Below are 26,479 nucleotides of genomic sequence, written 5' to 3' on the forward strand. Positions count from 1 at the left end.
TGCGAGTCAAACCGCAATAAAAAGGAACATGACTGACTCTAGCCAGACCAATCAAACAAATTTAGACACATTTTGGCCACACCAATGATGCGTATAATTTAACAAAGTTTATGGAGTAAACAAACTACAGCTAAGTGGGAAAAGTGCATAATGCCATTTAGAAATAAATTCGGTTTTTAAATGAATTTTCGCATTTTTAAGGAGGGCACGAACAGAGTAGAAAGAGGCAAGGAGTTTAGGCGGGGAACCAAATAGTTCACACTTACCCCTTCCAAAATCTCCCAATAAATACTGCGCAGTAAGTTTTTCTAAATCACTAAACCCTCAAAATTGTCGCAGATTATCTCATTCCATGGCCGGAGCTAACCGAGGTCCGTCGCCGTTGGCCGGAATTCCTGTAAACAACGGCGCAGCTGGTGCGTCGGAGCCATCCTCGCCGAAAATGACCGACTTCGACTCCTCCCGCACGAAGCTTCGCCAACGATGGGAGTTGGCTTCAGTTCTCAACTTTCTCCACGTAATCTCTCTCATCCACGCCATTTTTTCCATGGCTCTGAGACGTTTATCTTCTTCCACCTCTGTTCAGTTCATGATTTATAGCTTCCTTCAAATATGTCGTTATAGTAGGCAGGGATTCGTCGTGGAAAGAGATTTTGATCTCATATTCCAAACACGAACCGCACAATGTTGTATTTTTCAGTGTTTTTTTTTATCTTATGTTTTTTCGAAAAAGATATGAAATCGGGAGTTGTTTTCACTAGACTAGGCATCGGAAACTTATACTCGTCCGATTTTGATATATCTGATATTTAATGCTTGTGAATAATGCACCTACAGGTATTCCATCCGGTAATTGGTAAAGATCTGAAGTTATCAGCTGAAGACGTAGAAACTGCAATCATTGAGCAAAACAGTACACTTGCTCAGCTTCACATAGCACTCTTGAAGGTTTCCTAAGCTTCTCAGAAGTTATATACACTTTTTTAAAAATTGCTAAGCTCTTGAAATAAGATGTTATTTATCAAAATTGTGAAAAAAAATCTGATGCATTTCCTAGATCTTCATTATATATGCCTTTTCTGAATAAATGATGCATGACGTGTCACTTTCAGGGAATTCTTTCTTCAAGCCAAGCCCAAACATTAAAGTCCTCTGATGGGTGGATGGCTGTTCTCAGTAAGGCTCTCTCAACGTGGTGGCCTTGGGTAGGTCAAACCTGTATTAGTTATGGTTATGGATTTTTTTAGTTGGAATACTAAAAGATGCAGCTGCCCTACATCTTGCTTTGCAGGTTGCTGAAGGTGATTTTCCTTTAACTGGAGCCAAGGGGTATATTGTTTCTTGATATTTTGTCAGTTGTAATCCTAATGTCACGTATTACAACTGGAAATCTGTATTTCCTCTCAATTCTGTTAATATACGTTGTTCTCTTAAATGTTCAGGGAGGAAATATCCATTTATAAGGAGCTTGATCCAACAGCTCGTCTTATGATTCTTAAAGCTCTTTGTGAAGTTCGAGCAGATGTATATGTCTACACTTGATCTTCTTTGCATGCTTATTGAAACATATTTATTTTCTTGCTCAATATTTTGAAAAGCTTACGGGGCTGATTTTCTAAGGCTATAGGTACCTTTTTATGTATTACATAATGAACTTCCAGATTTTTCCGGTAATGCTGAAACATGCAGTTGTTTGAATTTTCCATTTTTCTGGTTTTTGTTGCAGCAGTATGATGCTGTGTCCTACATCAGTGAGCAAATGAAAAATGGCACTGGTGTTTCTTGTTTTCGAAAGGACAAGCTTGGAAGTGATGGCAACAGAGTATCATTTTGGTAAGTTGCTGTAGGAGTTTAGTTTTGTAAGCAAGTAAGGATGTAATGGAGGTTAATGACTCTTGGTTACAGGTATGATGGAAACGAGACAATTGGTCACAGATTATATAAGGAGGTTCACTCCTTTGAGAATCAGCAACCCAAAAAGAAGGATACTGCCCCTGCATTAAACTGCCAATGGGAAACCCTTGCTACCAATCTAGAAGGATTCAACAAGATTGTGGTATGAATGCATGTTTTGTTTTGTTACACAATTTCCTCACTGCCTCATTGCATTTATTCCTTGCTTCTTTTGATGGTAGGATGAATTCTCATCTAGTAAATTTAAATGGGAGGTTGCTCTTGCTAAATCAATTGAAATGAATGTAATTCCTGTTCTTGCAAAGCAGCAGAAGGTTAGTGAGAATCGTTTTCAGAACTATACTTGTCATATATCAAATTTTATGTTGGCTTCCGTAAATGGCATGATCTCTATATTACTGCCTTTGACAGAAAAAAGAGAAGGCACTGTACCGGCTGCAAAGAGAGCAATTACGATTCAATGGTTTTCACAACTTTGTCTCAACTCGATCATGTCGCACTAACAAGCGTCCTGATTACGTATTTGGTAAGTGTTGGATTTGTGTATATATTTTGATACATATCTGAAGGCCTTTTCACTAATCCTACTGATTGTGGTGGCATTGATATGTAATTTTCGAGCTTTTATATTAATGGATTAAAAACACACAAGTTTAATTAAATAGCTCTAATATTACAACCTATCTGCAAGAGTACAGAGTCAGCTGTAGTACTTCGAGTGTCGAACTACAGGGAGGCGTAGATTATTTAATAAGAATTGACAAGATTAATAAACTAAATTTAAAAACTAAAGTATGGAAATGGAGAAACTCAAGAGATTGAGAACATTGCTCCTAATATGCTCCAGATGTGAATTAACTTAATTGACCAATTAACCTATGGATTAAAGATTAATCTAATGAAAGTTGTAATAAACTCGTTCATTCTACTCACACTGAACATGTTCGTAGATGCTTGAATTTAACCTTGCTGAACATTAAGATCAAATTCGTACTCGTCGGATTATCACTCCTACAGACGCATAGTAAGCTCTAATCCAACTTCTACGTTCCAACGTACATGATTCATTTACAAAATCAATTAACCATTCCTACAGACGCATAGTAAATGTCCAACAATTATTGTAACGACATGTAAATCAACCTATCCAAGATTCATATGTTGAACACGATACAAATCTCAAACTCTTTATCTACGTTTCCACCTTTTAACCAAGTTAAAGAGATATTGGCTAAAAGACAAGATTGAATCATAAATCAGGTCGGAATTATAATTCAACGTAAAAAGCACCGTAGAAAAGATCATAGAATAATACTAATCCATAGAATCCAAAAGTCATTCACATCTTTCACACATTAGGAGCAACGTAAGAGTTTAGCCTAAGCACATGGTAATAATAACAATTAAAACCGTAGGAAGCTTGCTCTTGTTGAGTAGAATGGAGATATGGAGATGGATCGTCGGAATGTTGGTCGGAATTTCTTCCTTCTCTTCTTCCTCCTCCCTTTCTCTCCTTTCTGTCACCAGCCGTCTCTCTCCTGCCTTTTTTTTAAATTAATTCCTCTGTCCCCCTTTGTCCTCCTTTTTCCTCCCATCACATCACCTCTCTTTCCATCTTTTAAGCTGCCACTTTTTCCCTTGGGAAAGGAAAAACCGCCGCCTTTAACTGCAAAATTACAGTTATAATTTATCCACCCGGCCGGGTGACCAATTTTGAGGACTTGCTGGAATTTTCGTGTTCTAAACATCATACTCGGCCGGGTGGATTATTAGGCATAAAATACATCGGGCCGGGTGGCCACTTTTGAGAGCTTTCTGCACAGCTTTTCACCCTCCGAGCTTCATTCTTTGTTTCACCATTTACTCCTCTTCCTACACCACAAAACCTACTTTTGCAAGCATCAAACTATATAAATCATGTAAAGTTAGGGGAATAAAAATGTACAATTTGATTCACATCAGGCATCGTATAGATTTATGTTTATGGACCAAATTCCAGAGGACAACAACTTTAGATTGTGTGGTTGCTGGCCACTTGCTTATAGTTGCACATGCTAACATTTAAGATATTATGCTGAAGTTGCAAAGTTGATTTTCACTTCATATGTTTTTTTTTCGTGATGCTTGGACACACCGTAACAGTTTCATGGCTTGTGTCTTGATTCTTGGACAGAATAAATCATTTACTTTGAATTGCAAAAACGATCATATTCTAATCGTGTGACCTTGAGGCTTGAGATATGGACACCGTATGAGAGCGTGGAATTAGATAAACCAGGCTTTTGACACACCACATAAAAGCACATCAAGATCAAAGTGTTGTGTGAAGATATGCTTGATAACTGACCATTGTCAATGTATTTTAACGTCGAATAGAATTATGCGTCATGCTTGGAGCTATAGCTACAAGTCAAGAAACTGTAGGTTATCCACATATACACGGACAACAGCTAGACAGTCTATTGTAGAGTTAAAAAAATGCAGATAAATCTAATCTCCCCACCTTGATATTTGACTAACAGCACCTATTTTATTACAGATAAATATGACAGAGACATTGCAGAGGCAATAAAAGATTCGAAGTAAGTAGCCTATTTCTCATTATGTTAGTCTTTCTTATATTTTCTTCTCTCTACTTAATTACAAAGAGTTGTTTTACTCTGAAATTTGAATTAGACGCTTGAGTGGCATGTTTTAATAAGCTACTAAGATTCTGAAATAGCATGGATCTTTAGCATTGGTAGTTGTCTTTTCAATTTATATCGATCTTAAACACATTCTTACTTCGACTTTTAAGTAATCCTCTCCCCTTCAGCTGTCCCTTTCTTATTTCGTGTTATGCTCATGTGCCAATATCATTGTTTTTCAGCAAAAGAAAGACTAGTGAAGAACGAATGCAGGAAGACAAACCGAGCCAGCAAAGGATGACAAATACCTCAGATGGATCTAACAATTCAGCAACATCTTCAAGGGACAGTGAATCTAGTGAAACTGATACTGAGAAACACAATCCAGAAGAAAGTGATGGCGCTGATGGCTCCGAGGATGAAGAATATGTGGAGAACGAGGAAGATGACATAGAAAAGGATGAAGATGAAGATGAAGATGAAGACTAAGACGAAGAAAAAGTTCCCAATCTCAAGCAGAATATACCTCTAGTCCACAGGCCAAAGGGATCGCGCTTCAGTAACAGGCTAGCTAGAGTTCCTGGCCAACTATCCCAGAAAGCATGAATTTAGGATCTAAAAACAGGTCAAGGCAAAGGCCATCCGTCAATACTGCTGTTGAATCCATAGTGGTTGCTGATTCATAAGACGAAAGCTCGTCATGAGACATGACCTGAAGATTCATGAAACTGATCGTGTTTTTGCTCAACCACCGGTGCCCTGGGGTAAAAGATGATGATTTTTTAGAGGATTCTTGGAGCTAGAAGGGAGACTTACACATTTCTAAAGCAGTTGCAGGTAGCTGTCTCAACTCTCAAGTCTGTGTAGTTTTGTGAAGACTAATTGTTGCTAGGGTATCTGTTGTTTTTACCAATGCTCCAGCTTATTTTGCTATAAGCTATACCATTCTCCTTTTCCCATCTATCATTAAATGTCTCATTTTATTTTTACTATTTTACTAATTCTATCAAGTTGATTAAACATTCCACAAACTTAATCACTCAACTCACATTTTGTTATAAAAATAATTATATAAAAGTAAGATTCACAAATTATTTTTCTACCGCATTTTAAATTATTTCACAAAATATAGTACTACATATTATATACTTTTCGTGGACACAATTTCTTTATATTTTACTCTCTTTTACACTTATTTATAAAAATATCAAACATGGCCCACCAATATCTGTATTAATAAACATAAGAATCAACAAAGTGGGATCGTAATACTTTTTTCTACTCTCAAATCGCTTGCTTCATTTCAACTAAAACTTGTGTTAAACTAAGACGACCATTATTTTCTGTGTATAGTAATATGGAGTATACAGTAGTTCAAAAAAGAAAGCAAATACTAGTATTATATTTATAAAATTATGTAAACGTTCACAGTTGAGTGGTCTAAGGCGCCAGACTCAAGTTTTGGTCCTCTTACGAGGGCGTGGGTTCAAATCCCACTTCCGACATTATTTTTTTCCACCCACATATTTGTTATATTGATTATAACACTAACTCAATGAGGCTGCACCTGGGCCTCTCCCCCTTACCCATTCACCCCACTACCCGAGATCCGCACATATGTTCGCTAGCAGTATGAGGTTCCTTGTGTCTCCGGGTTCAAGCTCCAAGAGATGCTCCGCTGCAACCACGCATCCATCTCAAAAGACTAAGCTGTAACCACACTCCATTATATTTAAATATCTTAGCCCATCCTCCACCAAACCTGCATGGCTGCAAGCAGAAAACAAACCTATGAATGTGATCTTATTAGGATTCACATCTGTCCCTCTGCATCTCCACAAATAACTCAGTAGCCTGATGAGCTCTCTCATGATTTGCTAACCACCAATCATTGTGCTCCACGAGACAATGTCTCGTTCCTCTATTGCTCCAACACACCTGCAACAAGTGCCCACACCTCCACATTTCGTGTACACATCAATCAGTGCATTGCATGGAAAACTATCGTAGAGTAACATCAACATTTGTTCAAAATTCCATATTATTTTAGTAAAGTGACAATCAAAATGTTAAAAACACAGAGACCTGCCTGTTACTGAAAAATACCCGAAAATCTACTGCTAGCCAGTCGTCAAGTATTTGGCTGCAGAATTTTAACATACATCCCAAAAAGTAGAGCACTTATATAGTCATTATAATAACGGACCACCTAAGCCAACAAAACTGTTATTCTTGCCAAGATTACAAGATACAGAGGGCATCTCCAGTGGAAATGCCAAAAGACAAGGCGAAGACTGCCCCGTGCTAGGAGACACAACACTAAGCATTGGCAACCAATGGTTCATGGAAGTCGGTGTGAGAGCTCCCGTCTTCATTTCTTGATGTTGTTAGTTGACTGGCTTCGCCCACGTCTGTTTCATCCTTGGTTGGCTCTTGCTTGGCGGATGAACCATACATCTTTCTCCTGGCGTCCCTACGTCCAGCCTTCTGTTCTAATCTTAGTTCGTTGAATTTTTCTTCAAAGCTGGCCTCGTCCTCAGGTGCAAAGAAGACAACCTGCTTCCCTCCAAGGTCTTGATACATCTTCTCAATCTTAACTTTCCAGAAAAGACCCATTTCTGTGTCCATCTTGTGGTGAGGTGTCTTGAGCAAGTACTCATCGATTCCCCCTGCCTTGTCTATGCAGCGCAGCGCATGTGTAGTCACCTTGACACGAATTTGACGGTCTAGAATGTAGCTAAAGAGCCGCTTCTCCTGCACATTGGGTTTCCAGCACCTCTTTGTCCTAGAACAATTGCAAATCAAGAAATTCAAGAATGGGAATTTATGAAGTTCAGAATTGTAGAAGAATGGAAGATAGAGCCAAAAAATCATGCGTTTCAACAAATCAAACACCTACTCCTACTATTCATATTTTATACTACAAGTCTACAACATGCTTCTTCTACCAGCAAGCACTTCTCATAAACATTCATATTTTCCAATATTTACGGCTGAGATTGACCTCTACAATTAAGCTAAATAGCAACAACCTAAAAAACCTCCATAGCACAAACCAATAAAGGCAACCAAGAACGGAAGAATCACCATTATCAATGAATGATCAAGCAAAGAAAAGTTACCAAGCATCATACATTTTCTCAACAATACCTATCTAAAATTTCCATCAACTTACTACTACTTTCATGGAATTATCAGACTCATAAATACAAAGAAATGCAGTTTCTGCAGTTCTTCGCCAACAACTATTAGTACTACTGCTTACAGCACCACAAAATCCCAGTCTCGAATCGAATTAAATAATGTTTAAAAAGAACCTAAGGCACAATTAGCCAAATTTCTTACTAGTAAAGCTCTCCAGTTTATGTACTGATTATTTAGTAGCTTTATACAAGATTACACACTAAACTAAACTAACTACGCAAATATAACAGCTCAACTCATAGTCATAAGATCACGGCTTAAATAAAACAACACATAATCCGCTCCAATTAAAAATTATGCGTGCCTTCAATAAGTTGGTATGAAACGATTCAAACCTAAAAAGCGCAAAAATAATCGGATATGCATAGAAAGCTACAGATACAAAAGCAAATAAATTAAACATACAGACCTGTTGCCTCCGTCTTCACTGACGCGATTGCCGAATTGGATATGGCGGGCGGCGAAAAGCCCGCGGTTGGCTCGGCCCATCACGATTTTGCGATCCGGCACCCATTTTTTCAGCTGATCTTTCACTCCCGGCGCTAGATTCTGGTCGCCTCCGATTTTCTTCACAAGTTTCTTCATCATCTCTCTTGACCTAAACGCCATTGTCACGAATTTGTCTCTCGCCGGAAATGGCAATCGAGAATAAGATTGGGGTTTTAGACAAGGCTAGGGTTTTTGAGGTATGGAAGCACAGATGGATTTCCAAGAACTAAATATAGCTAGTAGTTAAATCGATCAGTGACTAGTTTGCTGAACTCAAAAAATATGAAAATATGTGTTATATGGATATAAAAATATGATTCAAGTTTCGGAGTACATTAATTTACCAAAAATAAAATTTAGTAGTAATTGGTAGGAGTATTGATAAAAATGTGAAAACATTTGTAAATGAAGATTAGTAGTAGTATAAAAAAAATGAAAAAAGAGAATATCTCAAGAAAGTTTTTATTTATTACTCCTAAATCATGTCACCGAAAAAGTTATACTCCAATAAATAATTTCACACTAACTGACATTTCTTAGGAAACAGCCAACCTCCCGCTCCGGCTCCTGCTCCCTTTATGCCACTTCAACCCCCACTAACTTGTTGTGGACCCTCTTGGCTCAACTCAATATGGCTGAGACGTCTCACATGTCTCCCGAGCAACTTGAAGCGCATCGGGCAATGATACGAGGTCTCCGACAAACATTGGGGATAGGGCCAGAGAACTAGTCTTCCATGGGGGTATTTTTAGCCTTTAATTATATAATTTTTAATTTATAGGATTTTAATTATGTAATTTTTATTTTTTAGAATTTTAATTATGTAATTTTTATTTTTTAGGATTTTAAGTTTGTAATTTTTATTTTTTAGGATTTAATTATGTAATTTTTATATTTTTAAAATTTGTAATAGTAGTTTGAGTATTTTTAATGTATTTTTATATTGTAAAAATGTTTTTAGTAATTGAAGAATTTAAATTAAATAATGCAATGATGGGACTCTTGAGCATGTCCTTGCGGAAGAGCATAGATGTGAGTGTTGTGCTATTGGGGAAAAGTAGGATGTAAAAATTAATAAAAGTGGGTTTGGGCCCACATCCATGCTCTTTGGCAAGAGGGGCATCCCCATCCATGCTCTTGCCAACGAGCATGGATGTAGGCCCTGGACCCACTTTTACTCCATGTCCTTAGGCAAGAGCACAACACCCACATCCGGCGAGCTGGGTGGACACTTCATCGGAGCCGGCGTCGGATAGGGATACCGACCTCGATCGTTTGCTGGAGGAGCTAGAGGAGGATGATACGCCTCCCCTATACTTCGGATGCACACTCACTTCCTGCCAAACATTGAGGTACTTGAACGGTTTGTAGTGTTGGGATTGGTAGGTCGCCAACGCGGCACTGATGATATCGACCTCGCTTCTGTCGTTCCCCGCCGACCGCTCTTCCTGGAGGTAATACCCCTGGAACTTTTGGATTTCCTCGTTGGCTCTGTATATGGCATTGCGCACCATACTCTCGTTGCGCTCGATTGTTCCAGCCGGCCGGTTTTGATTGTATCGGCGACAGATGTGCCATCAAAAATGGTCCCTGAATTGGTTCGTGTCAATCTCCGGATCTTCGGAGATAGACAAAAACGCTTTGAATAATTGATCCATCTCCTCCGGAGTGTACGGGGTGCGGACACCATGAGTAGGAAGATGAGGTGTTTGAGAGCTGCTGTTCCCTCCCGCTCTAGGTACGGGTGGTTCGGGTGCCCACCCGTATTGCCCATCGGGGGTGGTGGAGTTTGAGGGATGCGCGCAGATTAGATCAAGTTATATGGAAGATAACAGTACAGGTGGATCAGTTAGCAAATATCGTTGTCACTTGATCAAGACATTCTTTCTCGCTTCACCGAAATATATTTATAACTCCCAGACGTGCACTACTTTAACAATAAAGCGACAAATACGGGGTCGATCCCACAGAGAAGCCGGTACGTTGAGTGTGTGAATAGTGAATAGGGGTCGGCTGCTGCCACGCTTTAAATTAGGAGTTTTAACTATTGGGTTAAGCTAGACGGAATGTAAACTAACTACTGGATCAAGTAACTCATCATGCTGGAAAACAACTGACGGATCAAGTAAGTGATAATCTCAAATAAAGACATAACTACCTAAACATGCTTCGGAACTACAGATCACTTTGTCATTCAACATAGTTAAACACAAGATCGAAAATTTTAAAGTTGAAGCTAAACTGGAATAGTAGACAAGATGTCGAAAATAAAATAACTAAGGTTTTTATACTCAGAACTCAGAACAGTACTGTGAACACGCGAAATACAAAAAAAGATCGATTCTTTAACTACGGAACAACACGGAATTAAACTTAAACAACCAAAACTGGAAAGTAGGAAAGCGAATAATCCAAGCCCCCTAGCTTAAGTGGTTGAGGAGAGAGGCAAGGATACCGCGTCATCCTAGAGGTCCCGAGTTCGACCCCTGGGAGGCGCAACTTGGGGATTAATTTCCCCTGGGGAGTTCTTGAGTCCTGGCCTGGATCCAGGCGCTGGGGGAGATAGGTTAACTTGGTACCCTTGATTGGGTTGATACAGTTAACTGGTCTGGACCCGTGCATGGAACCCAGGCGCTGGGGGAGATAGGTTAACTTGGTACCCTTGATTTGGTTGATACAGTTAACTGGTCTGGACCCGTGCTTGGGGAAAGGTTGGCTGACTCGTTCCTTCCCATCCCGACAACGAAGCGCAGCTCGGTGGTAAGACGTTTCACCTCCGACCGTTAGGCCGGGGGTCCGAGTCACTTCGGGGGGTAGATGAGGAACCATCGTCGATCCTCCTTAAAAAAAGTAGGAACTGGGGAAAACTTGGAACTGGAAACTAAACTAAAAAGAAAAGCTAAACTAGAAGTGGGAGGAAGATCTTTTTAATGGCGCTGCATCCTCTATTTATAAGCTCCTCGCAGCAATCTCCAGCTAGGATAACAACTTTGGCAGCGAATATTCGTCCTTGCTGGGATTGAGCGCCTCATCGATTGATACGTGCCATTCTTCTAGAATGCAGCGGTTCTTCAATAACGGAATGGGGATTCGGCTTCGTCCTTGCGTCTTACGCATCAACACGTGCCCCCCTTCTAGAATGCAGTGGTCCCCCGTCTAACTGCTTGATCACTGCCTTGGTCAACCCACCCGATTTTTTGGCCTTTTCACTTTCTGCGACAGTCTGATCAGTTTGGCTTTGTTGCCCTTGGTCAAGCGAAATTCCTGCACAGTTAACACTCGCTTTGCACGATAAATTGATCAAGTAGCATACATTTTACCCCTAAACCGATGCATGAAATAGGCCTTATCAGGGGGCATCTTGGTCGTCCACCGGGTAAGGCTGATAGCCACCCGAAGCTTGCGAACTTTGGGTTTGAGGAGGGGCCGAAAATTCCATTTCCGGACTAGGAAATGGTTGCGAGCCTAACCGTTCGTGGTTCCAACCGCGGGAGTCGGGGGGGTGATCGCCGGAGCCGGACATTTTTTTGTTGTAAGAGTGAAAGAAAGATTGAGAATTGTAAGAATGGAAATGAGAAAATTTAGATGAAAATTGTGTAGTGTGGTGTGAAATTTTTTGTGTGGAAGTGAGGGTATTTATAGATGAAAATGTGAATTTTTGGGGAAAAAATTGAAAAATAAATTAAAAGTGTGGAGAAACGGATATAATTTTTTGGGAAGTGAGAAAATATATTTTTTTATATTTTTAATCGAATTTTTTTAATTAAAATCCGATTAAAAAAAGAAATTCCAACGGCATTGCCGTTGGCCAATCAGACGTTGACACGGAAGTGCTCGATGCATCGAGCAGCGCCGCGCCAGCGGCGAGCAGCGGTGCGCCGCACCACTGGCACGGACGACGTGGTGTCACCACTGCGGATGCTCTAAAGATCATTGCCTCTGAAGCAAGCAAACTAATATGTGACATAGTAATCACATAATATAGCAAACGAACACTTTACACATCCCTTGGAATAAGCAACATCCCATTTTGTGTTTTCATTAGATATACACTAAAACATACCAATATCTCCACTTTAAAGCAATATGATGAAAAGTCGATCAAACAAGTTTTTTCACCAAAAGCATGTTCCAATAGCCCTAGGCTTAGACACGAACACGACGATTTCGCCTCAAAACGGACATTATTCAAGCAGAGAGAGAGAGGGTTCCCAGCCATGGGCTTATAAAGCAGTCTTACAGTGAACTCTCACCCAGTTGGAAAAGAAGGTTCTCTCCATAGAGCAAAACTGAGAGGGCATTATTGCGCTTTCAAATAGACACAGCAAAAATAAAGATACTGTTATATCATGATCGTTTTACTTGCTACAGAGCTAGATATATATCAAACACATGTTTTTACAAGCAAGGTGAAGAATTTCTACGCTGGGTCCTTAAAGAAAGGATGCTCCAGCGCCTCCCGAGCGGTCAGACGTTCGGATGGTTCAAACTTCAGCAAGCCGTGCAACAAGTTCACGAGAGAGGATCTGGGGGAATCAGCATGCCTTGAGACGAGATTCTGCAAATAGCTAACCATGTTATAGGCGGAGAAGTAAAATCAGATGGTATGTATCAATCACGATATGGTGGTGTTAGAAAATCGAGGAGCACAAACACATAGCAAAGAAATAACAAGAGAAAAGAACAGATGCATCTAGCATGAAGTATGGCATAGTTTTTAAATCAACATCTGGGAGAAGATTGCAACCTTCAATAGGTCTAGCTTCCTCACAGCACGGATGCTATCCCTGGAAACTGCTCCCTCAGGCCAGTTCAGTCTGGATCGTCTGAAATATTTTTCAGCACCTTTGCTGCAAAACCCACAAGGAACCCAAACCATCTCAATTTCCCTTCGTGTTTTGTTACCATGAAGGTGACTATTTTTTGGCAAGTCATGCATAGTCTCAACTAATTTTAACCGAATATATTATGAGAGAAGTATGCTTCAATGCATGCAAAGCCAAAAAAGTATCGAGAGTCAGGGCTAATAAGGAAAATTAGAAACCCAAAATATTTCCTACATAGAACAAGAGATAAAGAACCAAGAAAAAAGAAAGATGAAGAGAAAAGGACAAAGATATATGTATAACACCAAATAATGACCCTAACAAGAACTTACGTCGCTTTTTGAATCATATGCTCTGGCAGTGGTCCCAAAACCCTCTCCATCATAGCTAAATGTTCCAGGTTCTCGTGTGTTTGGAAAAGTGCTTCACCCTAGAAAGACAGATCTCAGCATATCAGATAAATAAAATTTCCTATGGTACAACGAGAATAGTGGATGAGGAGAAGCAGAACAAACCGTGCAAAGCTCCATAAGTATGCAACCAACACTCCAAATATCACAAGGGTGGGTCCATCCTAAACCTGGCACAAACAGACAGAAATCAATACTGGTCCCCTTGGACTTATTCGGAGAACATTGCCTTCCCATGTCTTTGTTCAGGAATAATAAAATACACAATCAAGTTCCTGACAATGATTTGCAACGCCATTTAGTTGAACACAAATTAACAAACATATATGCAGAAAACAGTACAAGTGTGTCAATACTCAGATGTATTTCCACTAAAATACGGAGCATTCCTTTATGAGGCTGGATAATCAACCTAATAGCACTGATTTCGATAGCCTCAACAGGGATTATTCCTTCTCCTACCAGAAATTTTAAAATTAGCAGGTCTTGACACAATCTGGATATGAATGCCACCAGATTGATGGAGTAAAACCTCATAAGAATTAGACAGGCGCCATTGTGAACCTCACTCACAACAGTAACTTTTTACCTAAAATGATCTCAGGTGCCCTGTAATGCCTTGTTGAGACAATGGAGCTATGAAGCTGACTATCAAAAGCAGTACTACCAAAATCAATCAGCTTAATGGCACTTGACTTTGGTAAGCATCTGGAATTTGTTTCATCTGACGTTTTCTGGATCAACCAAAAAAGTTCAAGGCTGTGATTTGAGTCTAATGATAATCATAAATGTTTTTTTAACTTTACAAGGCCTAAGTCCAAATACCTTGCAGACAGGAAGCTTAACAAACTCAGAAGAGACAAGAAGTATATTTTCTGGCTTCAGATCAGTGTGGATTAACCGTAAATCATGCATATCTGTTCGGTATATTAAAATAACAAAAAGGCAACCCTGTTAGATGTGCAGATAGCCGAATATGTATAACACGCTAATAAAGATCAGGGCAACTGCTTATGAAACTAAATGAATACAGAAATTAAAATTCTACAGACATGCTACAGATTCCAAAAGCTGGCGCCCAAACTCTCGAACAAGATCCACAGGAAAGGGGGAGTATTTATTTCTCTTTAGAAAATCAAATAAACTTGGTCCAAGCTTCTCAAAGACCTGATAAGACCATTAAAATCCACTGAAAGGTAGTTCTCTGTGAAGCTATGATAATTGTAAAAAACTCAGGAGAGCACAAAACAAAGACATTCACCGAATGTCATGCAAATTATCAAACAATTAGTTAACAAAACAAGATAGATCATTATGTATGTTTTCCCTTAGATAGTAAGGATCATATATTCCATTCAATAGGGAGTTCAAAACAGACATTAATAGCATATCCTAATATGCAGCAATTATTAATTGAAAGAAAATCGGACCTCTGAATAATGGTACGAATCAAATGAAGAGATAGGCATTCACATAGAGCTGAAATAAAAGAGGTAGGCAAGGAATCACGTAGGAATACTTACTATGCATATATGATTGCGATAATCAAACCACCTATGCATCTTCACACAACTGCCACACAAAAAACCCGAAAAATAAGATAAATATAAGAGTCCATCAGAAACTAGCTGGCTGCAGAATACTTACTGTGACTCTTTTTTGTCATACTTAGCAAGGCGCTGAAGCACGTCAATCTCGATCATTGCTGCATCACGGTACTTTCTTATGCTTCTAACAATTTTGATAGCCACATATTCTCGTGTATGACGGTCCCAACAATCCAATACTCGACCAAAGGTGCCTACAGCACTAGCAACTTGCTGATTTGAAACAATAACAATGATGAAAATATAAGGTTTTCTTATCAGGCACGTGACCCCTAACCTTCACCCATCTTGCCAAGTATCTTATCTGCAAATTCAAGCAGAAAGAAGATTCAAACACTCCACATGGAGATAATTGGACCATATGACAAGCCAAGAGCAAGCTCATCCAATTAAAAAGTTCACAATTAAATTGATTCCTTCCAAATAGCTGAGTCTATGATATGAAGTATTCCATTGTATACACTAGTACAAAAACATAAGCAACCATATAAACAGAAACGCATACATACTCTAATACACATTCAAAACCCCAGCATACAAATAATCAAAAGCACACAATCACCAAAACCTAATAACCAAATTTTCACTGCATACTCAGCTCCCAGCTCGGAATACTAACTAAAATTCAGACAACCAAGATTAAAAATAATTACATCTAGATGTGAGATTCTCGCCGAGGCTAAACACGTAATGCCCATTGGGATCATCATCCCTCTTCGGCGGCGACACATGTCTCCGCAGCACCGGCGGCGCCCTGGTTTCGTCATCCCCACAATCCCTTTGATCAGCCTGCAAAAAAGGGAAAAAAAACAACAAATTTTAATCTTCTATGAAAACCTAACCCTAATTTCCCAAAATTCGGCAACTACCTCCGGCTGCCCAGACGGAGCTACGTCCCACGTTGAACGGCGCCGTTTGCGAGCTTGCCGCCCTTGATTCACTTCCGCCATTAATTTGATTTCCCAGGCACCGAATTCCTCTGGCAATCGCATACACAGCAATATAGACGCTTGTGTGTCTATATCCAATCAAAATGAAATTATTACGAGTGTGACAGAATATCTGCAACCGTAAATTCGCCTGTAAGAGGCGAATTAGTGAATATTTTTTTTAGGGAAAAAGTTGAAGAACAGATTCTTGCAAGGATAAGAGTGAAACGGATATGTATTTTTATTACGAAAAAATGGACTCAAAATAGAAAAACAAAACCAGGCATTCAGCATAATTTACATAATTGCACATTGCCATGGAAATTGTTTGGAAATTCGATCTTGTCCGATAAAACTTTTTTTTACATATTTAGGTAAACTTCAAACTTTTTAGGAGTAATTACATGTTTCATACAAAATATTTTACTTTTATTTTAATTTAGTACAAAAAGTATTAAGTTTACATATTTCATACAAAAAGTTACATTAGTGTTTTAAATTAATACATTCCGTTAAATATTTTAAATACCGTTAGTTAGTTTATAATTTATCCAACTTATCATTATAATAAAAGAATAATTAGATATTTAATACAATTATCACTCTAAAAAGGCAGTCAATATTAATTCTTCCAGCAATTGATCGTGGTTTAAAAAAATTATGTTTCTCAATATACTTTATTTTTTTATTGTATTCTTTATAGAACACAGTATAAAATAAGTCCATATTTCATATTTACAAAATGACTAATCTAAGCTTCAAACAGTCAATAAGTCAATATTTAATTTTTACAAAAAAGATTTAATATCTTTTTAGTTGTATTCTCCATTGTTACATGAGAAAGCTTCGACAATAAAATGCAATTCGCTAATTTGATGGTGAAGAGTGGTGATTTTTAAAGGTGTTTTTCATTTTTGTGAGTAATAAAAATAACTGTGTTTGAAATAATTAAAGGAAAATTTTAATTTAAAACTTTTTGTACAAATTTCAAACATTTATAAAACTTTTTGTATGAATGATGTAATTGGAAGTAACGGTGTTAGTAGGGACTTAACTGAATGTATTATTTTGGTACACTAATGTAACTTTTTGTATGAAATATGTAAACTTAATACTTTTTGTACTAAATTAAAATAAAGGTAAAACATTTTGTATGAAATATGTAATTACCCTAACTTTTTACACTAATATGAAATAAATATAAAACATTTTGGATGAGTGATGTATTCACTCGTATCTTTAGGTGATACTAGCGGGTAAGGTGTTGTGTGGACTGTAGTTATTTGAATTTTTAAAATTATAGTATAAAGTATATCAGTAATATTTACAATATTTATACTAATAATTTAGTTGTTTGGTCGGATTTACCAAAATTAGATATACTTATGGCGCATTGTTGGTATGTATATAATATGGTGAGCACACGCATCGCGTCTCGATGCGGGCTCTATCTCGTCTTGGAGAGACGAGACCGCATCGAGACAGCGATGCGGGCTCCATCTCGTCCCCTACCCGTCCCTTGTCTCGTCGCGGAGAGGCAGCGCGCGAGACAGCTCGCCACGCGCATTGGCCACGTGGCGAGCGTTGGTTCGTCTGTGACTCCCACTTGCCGGCCCGCAAGTGGATGTCTTTAATTTCCGTTGAAATAATTTTTTTTATTTTCTTAAAAAAATTAAGGAAAAATTCGAAAAAAAATCCCTAAAATATACTAGCCGTTTTTTACAAAAAAAAATTGTATTTTTTAAGCCTCCAATCACTTCTATAAATATCAAATCATTCCCACAAATTAATCCACCATAAAAAAAACTCTCTATTCTCACTCAAACACTCTACATTCTTCATCTCAAAACATTATTTTTCTCCCAAAAAAACGTTGATTCGTTTGTGGCAACCAGTATACGCACATGATCATCATTAGACAACTCTATCTTATGCTTTTTGAGTTTGGAGATTTTGAATTTAGAAAGAGCGAGCGGAAGATTTTAAATTATGTATTTTTTAATTTTTTTAAGATTATAATTATGTGTTTTTTTTGTTTTTTTAGAATTTTAAGTTGTAATTTTATTTTATTTAATGAAGTGTGTTTTTATTAATTGAATTTGTTGGAAATAAAAATAAAAAAATGAAATTGAATAAATAGTTAAGAGATTAGATGGTTAACAGATGGAGGGATGCAAGTGTTGTCTCTTAGTTAAGAGATGTGCTGAAAAGTACAGTGGGGCCCATGAATAGTGAAGAAATGAGACGATTAAGAGACGGATAAGAGATATGGATGCGGATGGCCTAGTAGTAGTGTACTTTTCTTTGGTTAGGAATACATGATTGGTCCAATTAACCATACTTTATAGTATTAGGTATAATTCACATGCCATAATGAACGTCTCATAAACTGTTAAAAATATGGTCTTTAATGTGAGAATATGTGTTTGGTAACATAATTGAGTCAAGTAATCAAAGTTGAACAATGGGAGAAAGGCCTAGTTTGTTGCTTTTTTTGTTGTTGGAACATTGATAATTTCTTTAGGTATAATATTACATACAAATACAACCCTACCAACAAACTCCTCTCTCGAATTGTTGAGTTAATGAGCCCTTTTGTCTTTTGCACACTCGTGGTCCAATATTTATTTTTGTCGTTCTTCATGCTAGGCACCGCATTCTTCCTTGTAGCCGGAAACGTCCTGAAGAACCCGAATCAGGGGATTCCGCAAGCACGCAGTTGGTAAACCTGCTGCAGCAGCACAGAAGCACCTCCTACAATATGCTCATTCATGAAATCGCTCTTAACCATAAAATAGTGATATTACATATTACTATTATTATAGCTGATGAATAACCACATTGTATTCCTTTTCTCTTTAATAAAATAAATAAATTTTTCTTCATTTCTTAGTTTTAAAAATCTTCACTTGCTGTTTACTCTCATTTATATGCCTATTTTAAGTCTTTCTCTTAGTAAGACAATGCAGAAAACAACTCCTTACTTCTTATTCCTTATTCTCAGATGTGTTACCTTTTCTAGATACTATGGATGAATTTTGACTGTAAAAATATTAATAGTATTATGTTTTCAAACTTTCTGCATCAAAGCAGTCACAATTTTCACCCTAATCAATAGTATATTTTATACTAATCCATTAGCCTACATTGGATGACTTATTCTCATCTTCATTTCATCCAGAAAAATCATTCCTCATATTCTATCCAGAAAATAAACTAATCCCATGAGAGAGAGAGAGAGACAGAGAGCTAGGATACATATTTATCCACAAAAAGGGAAAAAGAAGAGGAAATTAAACACCAAAAATCTAATAAAAAAACAAACATGAAAAACTATGATTACAATTTACATACATTGGATCTCCTCAACCCCTTTGAACATATCTGGAAGGATTAGCATATCTTGCTGAGAATGATCGGTAGAGGTTGTCGGGTTCAACGGTGGCAGAGCCCTCGTCGAAGTTCTGCATATAGCTCTGAGGATCGTAGGTTTTCTGTGTTGCAAACGGAGACTCCGAGCTTTTCTTATTCTTCTTCCCTTTGATCCTTCGCCAAAGCGTCAGCCATTTGTGATTACTCGACCACGAGTATGAATACTCGTAGTCGTTCTGCCCCGGTTTCATGCTCTTGCTGCGTGAGCTTTTCCAGTTGCTCATGGAAGTAGACATGATCAGAGAAATGGTTGATGGAAGAGAAAGAGAGACAATGTGTGTGCATGGTGTGTTTTTCTTATATATATATATATATATATATGTAGGATTAGTATATTTCATGAGAGAGAGAGGTTGAATATTTGGGTATTAAAAGAGAAGGTAGCAAGCTTTTGATTACTAGTCATGATATGCCTTAATTGACCGGAAATAAGAATAAAATAAACAAACTTGAATAGTCAATCAATAAGTTTGAAAATCCTAATACAGATTAATGTATAATTTGAGAGAAAGAAGATTGTTTTATTTCATGGGGAAAAACTTCTTATTCATCAAGAAACATCTCAAAGAAAGAAAGATCACATTTCTAAATAATTATAAGCTTATAACTTGGAAAAGCAATGAATTTCGAGCCCCCCTAAAATTAACTATAGAAAATGAAAAGAAAACTAAGTGGATAAGATACAAGAAGAGCATCTGGTTCTGGCATGCACATCAAGCAATCCATTTTTTTTTTTTGCTTTTGATTTAACTATTTGTAGCTCCAACAATGCATCATCATTTCTATTTCTAGGTTAGAGTTGCTCTAATCATTTGTAGTTCGGCTGCCTGTCCGAATTTTACTATACTGCTCTCCACATTAATTTAATACTATTGATTTAATTTAACATATAACCCAATGGCACAAAACTCAAATTTTTATTAATTCTCTTTTTTCAAACAAACCCAAAACCTCTCACAGTATATGGATGATCCCAAACACAACGTACAATACTTAAATTTTAACCGAGAAATTACACATAAAAACTTAGGATCTTTATAATTAATGAAACGATTTTAAGAAAGAAAGCCAGCAACAACGTAATATCTCAATCCAAACAAAATCATATCACAATCCGGAAACGAGCTTTTTCGTATCCAGAGATTTAACAGATCAAATTGGGGCAGCCACTCTATATAAAATCTTTGCTCCCAACATATTATTGCTACAATTAGGGAGCGGCTCAATTAAGGACATGACCAAATTGGAAAAATCCTATCTGACAATGCGTGAACATTCTTCTGTCTTGAACTCCATTCTGGTCTTCAGCCCCTTGCGGCCAAAGGATTCAAATACTCGATTAATAGCTGAATGTTGGGGGATTGTTGAAGAATTTCATGTTCACATGAAATCTTCCTCGAGTTCTTGAAGGGACTTGTTGGTAGACGCTATGTCCTTGTTAGACGTCATCTTCTCAGCCACCATCAAGTTTTTGTAGCTCCTTAATTCAGTCTGCCTCTCCTTCTCAAGTCTGTCTAACTCCTCCCGCCGCTTCTGTAAAACATACATAAACACAACTAAGCCTCAATTCATAAGCATGTATTTGGTTGACAATAAAGCGCAACTCATATAGGCAATTAAATACCTGCACATGAGTTTGATATGTGTGTGAGGTGTAATTTAAAAAAAGTGTGTATTTGGAGTCTGAATAAGTCATCATAGTGCTTGGACCTCACTGCTATAGAAGTCTCAAAATCAAAACTCCAGTAGAAAAACTTTGTGACTCACTAAATTTTACATTGGCAATACTCAATGCATTCGGTTATAGAAAAATAGTTGCAAGGCATCTTAATGAACATCAGTACATGACCACTATCAATCTACCTTCATCAAGATTCAAGCCATATATAAGCAGTAGCCAGAGGCGCTCTTCTTAGGTGAGGACATAACTTGAGAGCAATAAAATTCGTTGTATTTGTCCAGATAGTCCAAAGTAAGTAGTGACAATACATGCTAAGTGAATCTTCTTTGTGTCTTAGTTGCTCAGACTTGGGGACTAGTCCTAGAAACTTAATGCCTAAAGGAACAGACGTCTTTAATATCCAGTTGTAGTTTGAGAGATGAGAATAATAAACAGTTCACAATCAGAAAAACACTAAACAAAAGTAGTCAACTTTGAGAGTTTTAATACTCAGAACATCGCAGACGGCAAGGAAAACAGATTACCTCATAGATTTCGTAAGGAAAATTGAGTACCAAAAACAACAAAAACTTCAGGTGGCCTATCTAATACAGAGCAGTGGAGACATTTCAATATGCATCTGACTAGTAATGGCTCACTCACATAAACATGAAAAAACTCAACATAATAAGCTTATATGTGTAACCCTTGTACTTATACGAAGAGATAAAAATCACTTACTTTTTCACGGAGCTGCTGCTTCCTTTCTGCTCTTTCTGCTGCATTTACAGCCTCTCGTTCAGCTATTCACACAAAAAAAGAGTTATCAGTACTAATAAGCGAATCAGAAAACATTTTACTCATATTCTACTCAGTCGCGAGCTTCAAGCTCGGACATGCATGCAGCAGAAAAAACAAAGAAACATGCACAGAAAAGAAAGACTCTAATTTCAGAATTTTTGCATAATAACTAAATACAAACCTTTCAGATCAGGAGTTCTTTCCACTTTTGTCCTGTTTAACCGATTGACTATCTCATTTATTCGCTTTTCAACTCTGACAGTGCGAACCTAAGTAAACGAAAACAGCACATTTATTTTGACCTTAGATGTCAGATTTCAAGCAGTGGTGAAAAACTCACATAGTTATCAGAAAAGTCACAAATAACAAACCTTACCATTTTTGAGTTATAAAAACCAACTTGCCCAACATCCATTGATGCAGTCTTTTTAAGATTTTGCCAAGGAGTGTAGACAACATCAACATTGTTAACTTTATTTCCTGCCATATTCATGATAGTAGACAATATAACCATTCAGCAAGCAAATCAAGCTTTTGCTTCAGGAAAAAACACTTAGCAATTGAACATAAGTTCAACAGACAAGTTCATCAAATAAAAGTTGATGCAAGAAAAAGGAGATCTTGCCTTGAATAGAATTTGCTTTGACTAGTTGAGCACAATCTTCCAACACACCTTCAGATAGATCATCAATTGTTTGACCCTTGTGCAATCTCAGATAAACGTGGGCTGAAGACATTTTATCCACATGGAACCTGCAATAAATCATCCCTGTCATGTAAGCTGAAACGATTATTGAACAGAACAATAGGCCATATTCTAGAAGCATATTTGGCTGTTCTAGAGAGCTTGTTTAGGCAACCACCATGAATCCACAAGAATGCATTGAGAAAAGTGTATCGAGGTGTAATCATTAAGATTCTTTTAGCATCCGCCACCCAGTTGGTTGAGCTAAAACTTCATGCATTTGAGAAACACTCTCAACCAGCAAGCAACTAGTGGCTAAAATACTAAATTGGCATTGCTAAAAGCAAAACCAATTCTTCCATGCCTATTATCAGTCGAATTCCAATATAGACCTAAAGCTCTAAAACACATGAAAGAAGGTCCTAGATTTCATCTGACCCTAGAGTAAAAACTTTCCAAAAACGAATTACAGAAATATCCCAAAACCCACAAAATTATGCCCTTCGACCTACAATCTGAAAAATGTAATTCCCTTCACCACACAAATCCCAATAATCTTCCTCTAAACAACTCACAACTATTACACCTCTATCCGTTCTGATTCCATAGTCAACAACTTCTCAACTAAATTTCCACCGAAATTAAAAATGCAGTTCCATCAAAAAAGCTTCTAATAAGAGCATAGATAGCTTCACATAACCGAAAACATATATTCCTATATAATTTTTCAACAAACAAAACCATCCTATTACTAACAAAAGGCAGAACCATTCTCCCAAATTTCTTCCGCATAACGCATCGGAAACCCCCTTCCCCTCTCCCAAATGCAGCTCGCAACAGCTCCGACAAATCAAATTCAAAGCTTTGCAACAATTAAGTTATTAAAATATTAAAAAAATGAAAATAATTATACCAAATATCTTCAGGAAATCCGTATTTGATGAGCTCCTCGTTCTCATACTTGTCGAGGCCCATGAATATGGTGAAATCCCCCGCCTCCGGCCGCGCCTTGAAGTAGAAAACCATTTTCTCTCTCTTCCTCGTTCTCTCACACTAGGGTTTCAACTCTCTCTTATCTCTGCTGAATTTACGGTGAATTAGAAAATGAATTTTTGGAGGTGAAGAGTGAAGACTCTCATTTTCACCTCCCTGTTTCTCCGCCTTTTATTAAATCAATAAAATTACTACTACTATCCGTTTTGGGCCTTAATTGTTACAAAAGGTTAGATGCTGGGTCAAAATTATTTGGGCTCTCATTCAAAAGCCCAATTATACTGTAATTTGCATAATAAATAGGAAAACTATTTTGGTTTTCATAAATGATTTTGTGCTCAGTTCAATAAACTATAATGTATAACCCCAATTATTTTAGTTTGTATCATTTTTAGCTTCTATGTGGGGGTTTTTTTTCTATTGGGAAGCATACTTTGCAATCTAAATTAATCTCCCTTAGTCCGACACTAAATAAAGCTCATTTTAATTTTATTGTTTTCGGTGAATAGATATTACATTCTACTATTTCATTTCACGCATGTTTCATTATAAAACTGATACTCCATCCGTTCCATAGTAGCAAAGTCATTTTGCCATTTTGGTATGCTCCATAGTGAAGTTATTTTCTTTTTTAGTAAAAGTCAAACACATTCTTTTCACTTACTTTATTCCTCCTTCGCCTCTCTACTTTTTTTATTTCCTACTTTATTATTTTTTTACTTAATTCACTTAATATAATTTTTTCTTAAATCGCGTGCAAAAAAGAAACACCTCCACTACCGTTATAACAATAGAAATCGCATATTATTGACATTTTTTCGTCCACTTTTCTTCATGTTTTAAAATATTAATGTTGGATCAAACTTATTCATTGTGACCAAAGTATAGTACTGTATATTGTTAAGTGAAATTTATGCCTCCACTTACATCGAACTCAAATCAATTTTGTTTCGCTTGGAACTATAGCATGTTATTCTTGTTATTTTTTATTTTTATTTTTATTTTTTATGATTGAATAAATATAAATTTAAAGGCTGCGATGCGGAGGATTCGAACATAAGAGACACGTTGTCTTCAGTTTCTTACTCTATTTTTGGATGTCAAAATCATTTCAAACATATATCTTCACCGTAAAAATAGTAGTAATTCATTAGAAAAAAAAACGCTAAGCGATATGTCGGATTTAATTATTCTATTATTATTAAACTCGAAAAATGGGCTTATAAAATGTGGCTGCAACAGAATTTACTAGTGAACAAAGTGTTATCACGGGGTGTGAAGCAACAAATAAAAGACAAATATATACGAAAAAAAGAAAGAAAAATGTCCCATTATTTTCAAATATAATCATCTCTATATATCTTCCCACAACCACAAGATAAGACACTGAACTTTTTTCACAAAAATATAACCACACACTCTTATATTACACTTGACTATATTGATGCGACATTAATTTGGATTGTACGTATGAGGACCCTATACAATAACTCATGTCTCCATCCATCCGAATTCCGAAATATAATTGAACTCGAATTTTAAGGAATGTAAAATATTGTATATATAAAAAGTTAGCAGAATATGAACTTGAATTTTATATAATAATTTTATAATAAAATGAACGTAAAATTAATTAATAAAATATGAGACTTATAATTTTAAATAGACCAAAAAGAAAATATGTGATGCATATTTATGGAGGGAAAAAGTATTTATTTGAATATGAACATCGAAAATAAGATGAATATAAATTGCAAATTGGTATTTCTTTTTAAAATGTTTTTTAATTTGGTAAGACATGTGGTTATTGTAGCATGATAATGACTAATCACTAATGTGGTAATGCGCAATTATCAATTCGTTTATAACAATTAATGGAATGTTGGTATATCCACATCTTTACTTGGATTTCAATTCCACAAATTATTGTTGGCTGAATTTTTTTTTCCATATATCACTAGTCGTCTAGTCCCATTACATTAAATGCACAATCATGATTTTTAACTTTGTGTCTTGTCTTAACTTTTAAGTAAATCGTATCGACAAAGTTATCCTTCCATTTTACCCCTCCAATTTAAAAGTATAAAATTAAATAATCAAATACCTTCAAGAGTGTAGTAGTGTACTTGTACACCTAGTGCTTGTTTGATTCTCATTATTGTCCATAAGGCCATCCACAATAGGCGCCCAGCGACCGCCCAGCCGAGCACCGGCGCTGGGCGGTTCGCTGGGCGATCTATTGCAGCCGCCCAATGGGCGATTGGAGAGAGAAACCGCGCAGCGCTGGGCGGTCGCGTGGCGCTGGGCGGTCCGTTCGGCGCTATTGCAGCGCCCGAATCGCCCAGCGCACCGCCTAGCGCGAAAAAATAAATTTTTTTTTTCGAAACACTATATATACGCGCTTTGTTCGTCATTTTCATTCGCACCACTTGTTTTAACGCGCTTTCGAAACACTTTTTTTTATTATTGTATTTTTTTTAATTAATGTACTTTTTAAATTATTGTACTTTTTTAAATTTTAATAGTATTATTAAACTTTTCCCGTATATGTCTCGTAAATTAAATTTCGCATATTGTGTGATTGTTAATTATTTCATTTTGTATATATTTGTTAATAGTGATGTGGATATTAGTTGATAGGCTATGGCTGGGCTATTGCTGGGCTATTTGCTTGTTTTGATGATGTGGCAGGAGGATTTTTAGTGCTGCTGATGTGGCAGTGGCTGGGCTATGGCTGGGCTATTCCTATTGTGGATGACCTAATTCATGTTTATTTTTTAAACTTAGTCCATGATAATATATCTCGACATTTACTAAAATTACACTAATCCCATGAGTATTTTATCTAATGTATCAAATGTCACCCTAAAGTCTCTCTAGAACAATCAATAAGTCCTTGCCT

The 26,479-nt window shown here is 37.1% G+C and overlaps 4 protein-coding genes across 6 annotated transcripts; 1 reads left to right on the top strand and 3 right to left on the bottom strand.

Moving 5' to 3' along the window:
* The first annotated feature begins 194 nt into the window (after positions 1-194).
* On the top strand, positions 195-5,530 carry LOC121783838 (DDT domain-containing protein DDR4-like). 2 transcript variants are annotated; one of them, XM_042182014.1, is made up of 11 exons: positions 195-517; positions 838-948; positions 1,113-1,205; positions 1,292-1,329; positions 1,443-1,524; positions 1,730-1,833; positions 1,906-2,056; positions 2,136-2,228; positions 2,326-2,440; positions 4,454-4,496; positions 4,784-5,530. In XM_042182014.1, exons 1-11 carry the CDS (start codon positions 353-355, stop codon positions 5,028-5,030), a joined length of 1,242 nt encoding a protein of 413 aa, XP_042037948.1. In that variant the 5' UTR covers positions 195-352; the 3' UTR covers positions 5,031-5,530. The 2 variants fall into 2 exon arrangements, with proteins under 2 accessions (XP_042037948.1, XP_042037947.1); XM_042182013.1 differs by having other exon boundaries at positions 197-517; positions 1,727-1,833.
* A 1,034-nt stretch (positions 5,531-6,564) lies between these two features.
* Positions 6,565-8,519, bottom strand: LOC121783246 (54S ribosomal protein L24, mitochondrial-like). The gene is made up of 2 exons (XM_042181262.1): positions 8,155-8,519; positions 6,565-7,326 (listed from the first exon to the last, which is right to left on the bottom strand). Exons 1-2 carry the CDS (start codon positions 8,352-8,354, stop codon positions 6,861-6,863), a joined length of 666 nt encoding a protein of 221 aa, XP_042037196.1. The 5' UTR covers positions 8,355-8,519; the 3' UTR covers positions 6,565-6,860.
* A 4,031-nt stretch (positions 8,520-12,550) lies between these two features.
* LOC121785030 (serine/threonine-protein kinase AFC3-like) lies at positions 12,551-16,249 on the bottom strand. 2 transcript variants are annotated; one of them, XM_042183359.1, is made up of 12 exons: positions 15,947-16,248; positions 15,731-15,866; positions 15,355-15,381; positions 15,118-15,271; positions 14,994-15,042; positions 14,523-14,637; positions 14,296-14,387; positions 14,060-14,204; positions 13,576-13,640; positions 13,393-13,490; positions 12,982-13,084; positions 12,551-12,792 (listed from the first exon to the last, which is right to left on the bottom strand). In XM_042183359.1, the coding sequence occupies exons 1-12, from the start codon at positions 16,067-16,069 to the stop codon at positions 12,655-12,657; spliced, it is 1,245 nt and encodes a 414-aa protein (XP_042039293.1). In that variant the 5' UTR covers positions 16,070-16,248; the 3' UTR covers positions 12,551-12,654. The 2 variants fall into 2 exon arrangements, with proteins under 2 accessions (XP_042039293.1, XP_042039294.1); XM_042183360.1 differs by lacking the exon at positions 12,982-13,084 and having other exon boundaries at positions 15,947-16,249.
* Positions 16,250-20,450: 4,201 nt separating this feature from the next.
* On the bottom strand, positions 20,451-23,716 carry LOC121785431 (coiled-coil domain-containing protein 25-like). The gene is made up of 6 exons (XM_042183849.1): positions 23,498-23,716; positions 22,525-22,652; positions 22,276-22,379; positions 22,081-22,168; positions 21,840-21,901; positions 20,451-20,971 (listed from the first exon to the last, which is right to left on the bottom strand). The coding sequence occupies exons 1-6, from the start codon at positions 23,608-23,610 to the stop codon at positions 20,819-20,821; spliced, it is 648 nt and encodes a 215-aa protein (XP_042039783.1). The 5' UTR covers positions 23,611-23,716; the 3' UTR covers positions 20,451-20,818.
* Positions 23,717-26,479: the final 2,763 nt, after the last annotated feature.

The sequence above is a fragment of the Salvia splendens genome, chromosome 21 (assembly GCF_004379255.2).
Source record: "Salvia splendens isolate huo1 chromosome 21, SspV2, whole genome shotgun sequence".
Taxonomy (NCBI): Eukaryota; Viridiplantae; Streptophyta; class Magnoliopsida; order Lamiales; family Lamiaceae; genus Salvia; species Salvia splendens.